Here is a 13,105-nt window from a genome sequence, read left to right on the forward strand (position 1 = left end):
TTTTCTGAAGGTGTTCACACCAACCCTTCAGGAGGGTGTGGTCCATCATACCAAATCGGAATAGAAGAAATGAACAGGGTCTCATCCTCTGTGAAAACAAAATAAGAAACTCCTTTACAAAGCATCATGTCCTTAGATCCAAATTTCAAAGTCAAGGCATCAAAATATCTATGTTGGATTAGTTCAGCAGCATTTATAAATAAATATCTTTTAGCATCTGTTGCTCTTTCTTCAGCATTCAAATAATTCAAACAGATCACAATAGCATACAGTATCAAAATTCTCTGTGTATTTTCCATCTTTGTGCATTTTATTTTAACCTCTATTTTGTTTATTTTTACTTTTAACTTTTTGCTTTTTGAGACGGGTTCTCTGTATCTTTGACCTGAAGTAACTCTGTAGACCCGGCTGTCCTTTAACTCTCAGAGATCCGCCTGTCTCTGCAACCCAGGCATTGGGATTAAAGGTGTATGCTACTAGACCTTGAACCCACAGAGATCTGTTCGCCTCTGCCTTCTAGGCACTGGGATTACAGGTGTGTGCTACCACACCTTGAAGTCACAGAGGTCAATCTGGCCTCTGCCTCCCAAGTGTTGGGATTAAAGGTGTGAACTATCACACACAACAACTCTCTTAATTTTTTTTTTACTTTAAGAATTTTAACTTTTAGTCTGCATATATTTTTAACACGCTGTAAATCATTTAAAAATTTTCTTTCTCTTTGACGCTCTCTTTACTGTATATGTCTCTTTTTTGACCACATGAGTCCTTAATTTAGCAAACAATATCAGTACGATTAAAGCCGTGGCTTTGCCAGCTAGATCTAGTCCATTCCTTAGCTTTCCAACATCATGGCTGAGGTACTGGCTGTAGCCATGTTTACTGCCACAACTCTACGGCATTTCAAGGTCCCTGCCAGCAAGCAAGCTTCAGCAGCCTGTGCTTGCAAACCGCACGAACCGCCTGCATAAAAGAGTCAGAGTTTGCCGGCCGGTGGTGGCACACGCCTTTAATCGCAGCACTCAGGAGGCAGAGGCAGGTGGATCTCTGTGAGTTCGAGGCCAGGCTGGTCTACAAGAGCTAGTTCCAGCATAGGCACCAAAAACTTCAGAGAAACCCTGTCTCGAAAATAAAAAAAAAAGTCACAGTTTGCCCTGGCAGGAAAGCCTAGAAAGCTGGCATTTTTAAATGGCCGAGCTTCTAACAAATGAGGGCCAAGCAGTTTCTTTTTATTTAACCAATGTCCTTCCTCCATCAGTTTTTCTCAGTGATGATTTGGTTCATGCAATAAGAAGAAAGAATGTAGATTTGAAGTAACAGAAATTAATCATTTTCAATTAGTTGCATCATTTGGGAAAATTTAGAACATATTGTCATACTGGAAGAAATGTCATGGGCCTTTTACTGAGCGTATACATTCACACACCGTGAACTACACCTGGTTCATGTTACAGCTAAGTATATGAGTCCTTCGCTTCCCGGTGTAGGTGTCATGTCTGAGACATCTTGTGACAACACTGTCAAAGTAATCATGTAACCGTCTGGAACCCAGAGTCACATTAAACGCCTTTATTAAGAGACTTAGACATTATGATTCATCACAGACACAGGAGAGGCACTCATACCCATCTACCAAATTTTACATCTGGATAAGTAATAGGGGAAGCTTTGTTAACCAATCATCTTAAAGAAGTGGAATCTAGTTAAGGTGTGGCTTCCTGGAGCCCAGGAGAAAAAATTTGAATAGACCAGGTGCTTGCTATCTGGGTGATTCCCATGGAACACAGTGGAACTTGTACTTTCCATTCTTGTGGCATGAGTTTCCTCTTATAATAAGTAAAAATATAATTGTTTATCTTTAAGGTAGCCTCGTTATTTCCCAAAGTCAGATAATTTCTAGAGATAACTGAATTTATATAATTGAAGAAAAGTGCAAAATCAAAAATAGTTACCTTATCAGTGAATTCATAGGACTTCTGTCCATATAATTTTGCAGGTGCGAACAAAATAGAGTCTTCATGATGCTTGAACAGATATGATACTTGTAGACTTGTTTTCTTCTCAGTCTTATGTAAGTAAATGTGTATTGGATGAAGATATTTCAAAAACATTTACAGTTACAGTTCCTTTAGTAGGAATCTTCTGAGGACCTCAGAGTACTGTGATATGCAAAGGCCTTAATAGACCTCTTTTCCACCAAACGATTACTCTTGTATAAAGACTACCAAGAAAAAGAAAACTTTACCACACTGATTGCACTTAAAGCGTTTGACAGGCTGAACTGTAGAGGCACACCACTGTAATCCAGCACTTGGGAGACAGACAAATCTCTGTGAGTGTAAGACCAGCCTCTTCTATACGTGAGTTCCACAACAGACTCCAATGTTACAGAGAAACACTGTCTCAAAAATTCAAAAATAAACGTTTCTTTGTAGTATGATTTTTTCTCAAGATTTAAAGCCTGATGGCACATACAAAGGCTCTACCACATTTGCTAAAATTTTAGGGTTTCTATTCAGCATGTGTTCCTTTATGGATGCGTAAACTTCTATGACATGCAAAGGCCTTAGTACATTGATTACATTTATAAGGTTTCTCTCCAGTATGTGTTCTTTTATGTGATTTTAGACTACTGCATAGTGAAAAGGCTTTATCACATTGATTACATTCATAGGGTTTATCTCCTGTATGAAGTCTTTTATGTGTTTTTAGAAGACTGACTTGTGAAAAGGCTTTGTCACATTGATCACATTCATATGGCTTTTCTCCAGTATGTGTTCTTTTGTGAACTTGGAGACTATGGGTATATGAAAAGGCTTTACCACATTGATTACATTCATAGGGTTTCTCACCAGTATGTGTTCTTTTATGTCGTTGGAGACGATCTTGTCGTGAAAATGCTTTACCACATTGATTACATTCATAGGGTTTCTCTCCTGTATGAATTCTTTTATGTGTTTGTAGAATACTGAGTCGTGAATAGGCTTTACCACATTCGTTACATTGATAAGGTTTCTCTCCAGTATGTGTCCTTTGATGTACTCGAAGACTACCTTTCTGTGAAAAGGCTTTACCACACTGATTACATATGTAGGGTTTTTCTCCAGTATGTGTTCTTTTATGAATTTGGAGATTACGTTTACGTGCAAAGACTTTACCACATTCATTACATTCATGGGGTTTCTCTTTAGTATGTTTTCTTTTGTGTATTTCAAGTTCATAGCATTTTGAAAAAGCTTTATCACATTGATTACATTTGTAGGTTTTCTCTCCAGTGTGTAATCTCTTGTGAACTTGGAGACTTCTTACATATGAAAAGTTCTTACCACCTTGATTATATTCATTTGGTTTCTCTCCAGCTTGTGTTCTTCTTTTAAGTATTTGGAGACAACTGGTATTTCCAAAGGCTTCAGCATATTGAATACCATCATATGGCTTCTCTGCAAAATAATTGTTTTCATGCCTTTGAAGATGACTATAACATGCAAATGATTTAACGCATTGAGCATACTCAGAGAGTTTCTTTCCATTATGGATTCTTTCATACCTGCAAAGATAATTGGCAAATGCAAAAGTTTTACCATGTACATTACCCTGATGAATCTTAGTATCTATATGAATTAATTTTATAATTTTGCTTTATTGTAAAGAGAAATAAGATTTTAAGTTTTATATTCATGGTGCTCTCCTTCAGTATGAGATGTTTTGTGTCTATGAATAACCTTTGATGGTAAGGGTCTTTTTCCAAATGACCCACATTTATAGCATGATTTTATATGAATTTTTTTTACATATTTGAAAGGAACTAGACTAACTCAGCTTTAAATAACCTTACATTTCTTTTGGATTCTTATGTTTTCCTGTATTGCAATATCTACCACAAGAAAGTGTATGAGGACAAACAAAAGTAAGTACACAGTCCAACACTCATAGGTCTTACATTCAGTGTGAGTTTGCTGATATCTTCCCAATAAAATTTGAAAATGAATTACATATAATCTTATAGCACATTCAACAAATCTACCCAGTGTTGAAATACTAAATATCTTTCATATCTTCTCATTACTCTGAAGGAGATAGTCTCTCTTTCCATTTTGGGAAGCTCACTTGTGCCATATGACATTCTTATTAAATGAAGAAGAAATAAATTGTTTTCAATTGAATTTACAGAGTTTCATCACAGACATGTAGTATAGGAATTAAGCTTTCTCAAGATGAGACTTTTTGACTCTCAAACTAACTCATTTAATAAGTTTGGCAAAGTCACAAGTACATGAGTAAACTGGCTTTACTACTGAGTATTTATTTTTGGTCAGTTTTAAACATATACTTATTATCTAATCAATGTGTGTATGTGTGTTCCTTGTGCAATATCTGAGTGGTATGAAACTAAATGGATTGGCAGCTGTACAGCATAGTTCTCATGGGACGATGACCCAAATGGTGGTATCAGGTAAGGAATCATTTGTTTCTCTTCTGTTTTTAAAGGAATGCCTTGGAAACATAGACCAGTTATGTCATATTGAGGCATATGATTTTATGAGAAATTAACACACATCAATATACTTTAAGCTGTGTTCATTTATATTATTGTTTTTCTTTAAATGTTCCGGGATAAATTAAAACTTCTTCAGAGACAAATATATACCAAGTTGCAAATAAAAATTACCTTCCATGTTTGTTAGCACTTTGAAAATACTCTTCAAAATTATGGTCTTCCCAACTGTAGCCTAATACAGTAACAAAAAGTAAATAATATATTAATCAATATGTACAACATTGAATATCTTAAGTGACCTATGCCTTAATTGTTTGACTCATTTTTACTCTTTCTCAAACACATATACCAAAAGTATCAATAAATAATACAGAGTAGTCCCCTTATTTTTAAATGTAAAGGAAAGTTCACAGTCCTACCAGTAGCAGTGAGGTTCCTGTATGTCTCCAGCATCACATCTTTGTAGAGACTCTTTTGGGAAGGATTCATCAAAACCCACTCATCCTCAGTGAAGTCAATGTGCACATCCTCAAAGGTCACTGAATTCTAGAATAATCCAACCAACAGTAAAACAAAGTGTGATCCTGACATTGGATACTTCTTTTAAAATGGGATATTTGTATAATGTTGCAGCTTCCCATGCTTCTTCCATGCCATTACATTATAATGTAATTACCAGTCAATTTAGAAGGAAACTGAAGAAGAGGTTCATATGTGCCATTTCTTGGCCCTTTAAGTAGGATACAGCTTTAAGAAAGAAATGCCAATGAACAGACATAAAGACACAGAGAAGCAAGCAGATCAACACTACTGAGAAAACATTACAGAAATAGTAAGAACAATGATTATCTAAAAAAGAGATGGGGAAATTTGGTATACTGACACTTGCCTTTACCCAGCAATCAATATAAAAGTAGATGAATTAAATTGAGTTGGATGTCAGTCAAAACCTATGCAATGAGTTAAAGGTAAGCCAGAGTTACAAACTAATAAAAACCAGTATCTATCCAAAAATCACTCAAATAAAAAATGTAAGAGGAAATCAGAGGATCTACTGAAGAACTTACAAAAACTTTTTTTTTGAGACAGGGTTTCTATGTGGCTTTGGAGCCTGTCCTGGCACTAGCTCTTGTAGACCAGGCTGGTCTCGAACTCACAGAGATTTGCCTGCCTCTGTCTCCTGGGATTAAAGGCATGCGCCACCACCGCCCAGCTAGAAACTTTTGTATTCACTTTAGTTCTACATTCATCTTCGAGAACCTGTAGTTGCCCAGTTTAAACTGTTGCATACTAAGATCTGAATAAAGGGAGTGCATGTTTATTTAAACAGTTATAAATGGACCAAAGAAAACATCAGCCCCGCAAATGATGATCATAAACAACATAGAGTAAGGGAGATGGGTCAGTAATTAAGCAGTCTTGCTGTCCTTGCAGATGAGCGGGAAAATTGCCAGTACTAAAGGGGACTTGTAATTATCCATTACTTCAACTTCATAGGTGATGAGGCTTATGGTGACTACCACGAGGAACAAGCACACAGGTGGTACACACCCTTGTATATAGATACAACCTCATATTCATTGAAAGCATTCAAAAGAAAAAAATTAGAGGCAGGTAGAAAGTCACACTCCTGCACTGCAATGATTCACAAGGCAGAGGTATTAATGTCATGCATACTACTCTTCTGGGAAATAGAATGATACCCTTCACCAAACTTCGAATTTCAAGATGTAGGTGAAGTTTAGTATGGATGTTTATCATTGAAATATATCAAAATCTACATTCCAGGCTCATCAGACAATCAAACAATACACACACAAACACAAACACACACACAAACAACAATGTTGTTCCCTCATTAATCCCTCTGTGCAGAAGCCAGAATCATTTGTATTTGTGAGTAAGGACAGCATCGTTTAAGGAGCTACATTAAGTACCCAGAGCTACACAGAAAAATATCGTCTTTGAAAAACAAACGCCTTTAATCCCAGACCTCAGGAGGCAGAGGCAGATAGATCTTTGTGAGTTCAAGGCCAATCTGGTCTACTAGAGCTAGTAACAAGAGAGGCTCCAAAGCTAGAGAGAAACCCTGTCTCAAAAAACCAAAAAAAAAAAAAAAATTACTGAAACCACCTGTGTTAGTTAAGAATTTTATGTATGTGAAGAGATACAATGAGATACCCGTATTATAAAACATTTAATCAGGGTGGCTATTTTAGACTTCCAGAAGTTTGTACAGTCTATTGTCATTATGGTGGGGAGAATTATGTTGTGCAGGACAATTTTGCTGGTGGCCACAGGAAGTTGACTGAAATGCTTGGCAGTATCGAGAACATAGGAATTCTCAAAGCCCATCCCCAGTGCCACACTTCTTTCAACAAGACCATACAGACTCCAACAAGGCCACACTTTGTAATAGCACCAATCCCTATGATATTATAGAAGCCAACAACATTGACTATCACACTGCCACAATCAGGTCCTTTCTCAGACTGGTGACTCCAGCAGCTGATTTCCTCCCATTTCCCCTGTAGTGTACTCCGTTAACTATTCTTTCAATTCTGATCTGAAGGCAACACCACGTGCCACATGCAGGTCCTTCTCCTGTGAGTTATTGAATAGTGGAATTCATGACTCAAGTGTGTAATTTTAAAAGTCTGAGGCCACACAGTCATTTAAAAATTTTGAATCATTACCGGGTGGTGGTGGCACACGCCTTTAATCCCAGCATTTGGGAGGAAGAGGAGAGCAGATCTCTTGGAGTTCAAGGCCAGCCTGATTTACAAAAGCTTGTTTTGAAACAGGCACCAAAGCTACAGAGAAACATTGTCTCAAAAAAAAAAAAAAAGAATTTAAATCAAGACAGCAAGGTCATTGACCAGGAATGCCACAGAATGAAATCGAGGTCTCATATAAAAACATGAGAGACCTCATCTCACCAATATTATTCTACAATGCTGGAAGGGCAGCTATTCTAGAATATACCTTTCCAGTGAGAAAACACTGTACACACTTAAGAGATTAATAAATAAAAATCTGCACAATGGTAGCATATATCTATCTCTGGCAAATGCTCAAAGAGGAGAGAATCTAGAATAAACAATGCATTCCACATACACTACCATCCTTGAATTTCTTTTAGGTTCAGACTCTAGCTTACACTTTGAAGAAATTAAATAGCCATGGGAAACTGCAAGTCTTGCCAGTTAGGGAATTGGGAAACTTACACAGCAAGGATATTGCCACAATTATGTCAAAAGTATGTAAGTGACCTGAGCAGCAGGTCATACTTTACTGACAGGGCCCTACGTGCAGTGCCAGAAGGTGAGAAAGGCAGGAAAACTGGAACAAAGGTATGATAAAAACTGAGACAGAGTTGTCTTCTTTAAGCTATGTCTTATTCCGAGTAACCTTCTTAAGATGAAAAGCTTCTTGTATACCATTTGTAAGAAGAAATGGGAGGAAATAGGAGACGTCCAGGAAATCAGCAGAAATTACAACACAATGGGACAAACTCAGAATAAGGGTAATCAAGCAATGGAACACAATAGCAGGGTGGTGGTAGAGCAAGACTTTCATCCCTGCACTGGGCAGGCAGAGACGGGTGGCTCTCAGGAATTTCGAGGCCAGCCTGGTCTCCAAGAGCTACATCCAGGACAGATTCTAAAGCCACAGAAAAACCCTATCACAAAAAAAATGCAACACAAGAAATACAAAGGCGATCTCAAGAATATTATGGACTATGCCCAAAGTGGCCTTGGGACCATAGCTCACTGTGGTGGGAAGAGTTGGGTTCACAGGATCTAAAGAACCTCTCCAGAATGGCACTGGTTCCAGATCCTTACCATCTCTCCCAAACATATTCCAGGTTTCAATGAAGGAGTTCTATTTTATTCTCTATAACTCAGGACCTTAGGAAAAACCCCAAGGGCTAGACACTCACTAGGCTGTTCCTGGCTCTACCAAGAGTATTCCTGGTTTTGAGAAGGAGCTAAGTTCCTTCTCCATGAGTTGGACCCTAAATGGAAAGACATCATTGATACGGCCAGCTCTCAAGACAACAGCATTTTCCTTTTCAAATGACTGTCACTTCTCTCAGCATATACATCTGACAGAACTATCATTTTCTCTAAAAAGAATTGGGACTTTAAGTCACACCATACCCTAATGTTCATTATGATCCCATAATGACCTTGAGCATTGACCTTCTTCATTGATTTGGGACAGGAGTAGTGGCTGTTTATAAATCAGTGTTGTCTCTGTCATGGTCTAGAGCCATTTGTTGGAACAATCCTTGTAAACAATTTTGTATCCTAGCATCTTAATCTCTAACAGGCCTAGTTAGCACACTACTTTGCTATCTTTGGGTAATTTAGAGGCAGGCTTCCTCAGGTAATATCTCCTAAGCACTCGTGATGCCTTTATGTCAAATTTCTGCTCTTCTGCACCACCAGTTAGTGGTAGAGTGGGAAGGAAATCAAGAATGCCATTTACAAACTCCACAAAATTAACTCCAAAGGGATCTTACTCCTAAATGTTAAATGCAAAGGGAAAAGCTTCTGAAAGATAATAGAAAAACTAGACATCTCCAAGTTTGGGATCCTGCCTTCCATACGTATCAAAGCCACATTGATGTGGACCACAAAGCTTTTTTTTTTTTTTTTTTTTTTTTTTTTTTTTTTTTTTTTTGGTTTTTCGACTCAGGGTTTCTCTGTGGTTTTGGAGCCTGTCCTGGAACTAGCTTTTGTAGACCAGGCTGGTCTCGAACTCAGAGAGATCAGCCTGCCGCTGCCTCCCAATTGCTGGGATTAAAGACGTGCGCCACAACCGCCCGGCTCACAAAGCTGTTTCTACACACTTCCCTGCTGGAAATGCTTTTCACAGATGCAGCCCACAGAAGGAAGGTATTCAGAGGCCAAGACCTGGATCTGGGGAGTTGCACGGACCATATGGTACCTCAGAGAACACTGATGGTAGCAGTGGGTTCCTATACTCGCTCCCATGGCTTACGATCCTCTCTTTCTCATCTGGGAACAGCAACCCCTTACTCACCGTGTCCTGGCTTCCAGGCTCACCCATGTTCTCCTCAGAGCTCGCTGCACTGAACACAATCCACTGGCGTCTGCTCAGCTTTAAAATCAATCCAGCAGCATGGCGCCAGGAAGTGCCCTGCCTGATTTCTGACTGACAGGTCGGCATGGATGTCTTGATTGGCTAGTGAGGCTTGAGTGACAAGAGCACCTCCCTGAGCCTTACAGTGCATTTAAAGACACAGCCCAGGATTCCTTGGCTCTGGCTTCCACACCAGACCCAGACTTTTACAGATCGGCAGACATATGAATTTCTTTTCTTTTCTTTTTTTTTTTTTTTTGGTTTTTCGAGACAGGGTTTCTCTGTGGTTTTGGAGCCTGTCCTGGAACTAGCTCTTGTAGACCAGCTGGTCTCGAACTCACAGAGATCCTCCTGCCTCTGCCTCCCAAAGACATATGAATTTCAATATCACTTATGCCTCAATCAGATAGATGACACAGCTATCCTCCTGCAATCCACAACCACACTGCCTTCATCCTCATGGACATGACGTGGCTAGCTACACAGCCCATTACACAATATGGAGTAGACTGATTCTCCTGTTCAAAAGATGCAAGGGTGCACAGAATACTAATGAGTACAGATTTTAGGAAACCAAAGATGATGTTTGTTCTGTGGCTTCAGGCTGACATCAGGAGTCACAGGCACTTCTGACAGCCATGAGAGCAACCCAAGCACCAAGTGACAACTAAGCTGATATCTCTTTCTCCTGCCAGAAGATTGTGTGATAGCTACAGACTATGTCCCATTACAGACTATGACCAGCTGGCAAATTTAGCTCAGGTTCTCAGGTGTCCACCATTAAAGAGGCTTTGAGACTGCCACATTCTTAAGCTTAAGTGGGTACAGTCATACCGACTTTTACTATACTTACTTTATTATTTTATCTTTTGTAATCACACAATTAGAAGAATTCTGAATCCTCTCCTCTTTTAAAAGCCATAGATTTATCTATTATAGGCTTTTTGTCTTCATGGGTCAATTATCCTATAGGTATTTCCATTGGCTGATTCTGTGTGCTGACTGTGGGAGGTATAGCTCTTTAAACTTTCCTGTCTGCCTTTCCTGGCTCCATGGCACAGCATGGGTCAGACTCAGCTAGCCACAGCTTATATGCTTGTACTATTCCAATCTTAGCAGTATTGTGCTTGGACTACCCCAATCTCAGCAGTAAGCTAGGCCAATTCTAACCTTGAAACTACCACACTGCCACAATCAGGTCCTTTCTCAGACTGGTGACTCCAGGAGCTAATTTTCTCCCATTTCCCCTGTGGTGCACTCAGTAAACTATTCTTTCTATTCTGATCTGAAGGCAGATAACATGTTCCAGATGCAGGTCCTTCTCCTGTGAGTGTAATGAATAGTGAAATTCATGATTGAAGTGGGTAATTTTTTTAATTAATTTATTTATTTTGGCTTTTCGAGACAGGGTTTTTCTGTGGTTTTGGAGCCTGTCCTGGAACTAGCACTAGTAGACCAGGCTGGTCTCGAACTCACAGAGATCCGCGTGCCTCTGCCTCCCGAGCGCTGGGATTAAAGGCGTATGCCACCATCACCCGATCAAGCAGGTAATTTTAAAAGTCTGAGGAAACACAGTCATTTAAGAATTTTGAATCATTACTGGGTAGTGGTGGCACACGCCTTTAATCCCAGCACTTGGGAGGCAGAGGCAGGTCCATCTCTTGGAGTTCGAGGCCAGCGTGATGTACAAAAGCTAGTTCTGAAACAGGCACCAAAGCTAAGGAGAAACCTTGTCTCAAAAAAAAAAAAGAATTTTAAATCAAGACAGCAAGGTCATTGACCTGGAATGCCACAGAATAAAATCGAGGTCTCATATAAAAACATGACAGACCTTATCTCACCAATATTATTCTACAATGCTGGAAGGGCAGCTATTCTAGAATATACCTTCCCAGTGAGAAAACACTGTACAGACTTAAGAGATTAATAAAGAAAAATCTGCACAATGATAGCATGCATCCATCTCTGGCAAATGCTCAAAGAGGAGAGAATCTAGAATAAACAATGCGTTCCACATACACTACCATCCTTGAGTTTCTTTTTGGTGCAGAGTCTAGCTTACACTTTGAAGAAATAAAATAGCCATGGGAATATATACATATCAGAGTACTACTCAGCAGTAAAAAACAAGAACTTCTTGAATTTTGCATGCAAATGGATGGAAATAGAAAACACTATCCTGAGTGGGGTAAGCCAGACCCAAAAAGAGGAACATGGGATGAACTCACTCATATTTGGTTTCTAGCCATAAACAAAGGACATTGAGCCTATAATTAGTTATCCTAGAGAAGCTAAATAAGGAGAACCCAAAGGAAAACATATAGGCATCCTGCTGAATATTAACCTTCATCAGGCGATGAAAGGAGACAGAGACAGAGACCCTATTGCACGTACTGGCTTTGTGGAAGCCTAGGCAGTTTGGATACTCACCTTACTAGACCTGGATGTAGGTGGGTGGTCCTTCGACTTCCCACAGGGCAGGGAACCCTGATTGCTCTTTGGGCTGACGAGGGAGAAGGACTTGACTGGGGGAAGGGGAGAGAAATGGGACGCAGTGGCGGGTAAGAGACAGAAATCTTTAATAAATATATAAATTTAAAAAAAAGAAAAAATTAAGAAAAATCTGCACAATGATAACATGCATCCATCTCTGGCAAATGCTCAAAGAGGAGGGAATCTAGAATAAACAATGCATTCCACATACACTGTCATCCTTGAGTTTTTTTTAGGTTCAGACTCTAGTGTACACTATGAAGAAATTAAATAGAGATTGAAATCTGCAAGTCTTGCAGTTAGGGAATGGGGAAAGTTACACAGCAAGGATATTGCCACGATTATGTCAAAAGTATGTAAGTGACCTGAGCAGCAGGTCATACTTTACTGACAGGGCCCTACATGCTGTGCCAGAAGGGGAGAAAGACAGGAAAACTCGAACAAAGGTATGATAAAAGCTGGGAAAGAGAAGTCTTGTATAAGCTATGTATTATTCCAAGTAAGCTTCTTAAGATGAATAGATTCTTGTATACCATTTGTAAGGGGAAATGGGAGGAAATAGGAGACTTCTAGAAAATCAGCAGAAATTACAACACAATGGGACAAACTCAGAATAAGGTTAATCAAGCAATGGAACACAATAGCAGGGGGGTGGTGGAGCAAGCCTTTCATCCCTGCACTGGGAAGGCAGAGACAGGTGGCTTTCAGGAATTTCGAGGCCAGCCTAGTCTCCAAGAGTGAGTTTCAGGATAGACTCCAAAGCCACAGCAAAACCCTGTCACAGAAAAAATGCAACACAAAAAAAACAAAGGCGATCTCACCAATTTTATGGACTGGCCGGGTGGTGGTGGCGCATGCCTGTAATCCCAGCACTTGGGAAGCAGAGGCAGGTGGATCTCTGTGAGTTCGAGGCCAGCATGGTCTACAAAGAAAGTTCCAGGACAGGCTCCAAAGCTACAGAGAAACCCAGTCTCAAAACGCCCAGCACAAAAAAAAGAATAT

At 39.4% G+C, this 13,105-nt stretch overlaps 1 protein-coding gene across 1 annotated transcript; it reads right to left on the minus strand.

The window, feature by feature from the left end:
* Window positions 1-2,511: 2,511 nt before the first annotated feature.
* Window positions 2,512-9,697, minus strand: LOC142848398 (uncharacterized). Its single transcript, XM_075970402.1, has 4 exons — window positions 9,551-9,697; window positions 4,918-5,044; window positions 4,670-4,730; window positions 2,512-3,547 (listed from the first exon to the last, which is right to left on the minus strand). Exons 1-4 carry the CDS (start codon window positions 9,695-9,697, stop codon window positions 2,512-2,514), a joined length of 1,371 nt encoding a protein of 456 aa, XP_075826517.1.
* Between the last annotated feature and the right edge of the window lie 3,408 nt (window positions 9,698-13,105).

This window comes from Microtus pennsylvanicus, chromosome 1, assembly GCF_037038515.1.
Source record: "Microtus pennsylvanicus isolate mMicPen1 chromosome 1, mMicPen1.hap1, whole genome shotgun sequence".
Taxonomy (NCBI): Eukaryota; Metazoa; Chordata; class Mammalia; order Rodentia; family Cricetidae; genus Microtus; species Microtus pennsylvanicus.

Excerpts from the sequence above, each read along its gene's own strand:
- LOC142848398 (XM_075970402.1), bottom strand. The coding sequence starts at position 9,697 with ATGCCGACCTGTCAGTCAGAAATCAGGCAGGGCACTTCCTGGCGCCAT. Across the intron at positions 5,045-9,550 it reads AGCCTGGAAGCCAGGACACG|AATTCAGTGACCTTTGAGGA; the intron begins GTGAGTAAGGGG and ends GGATTATTCTAG. Across the intron at positions 4,731-4,917 it reads CAGGAACCTCACTGCTACTG|GCTACAGTTGGGAAGACCAT; the intron begins GTAGGACTGTGA and ends TTACTGTATTAG.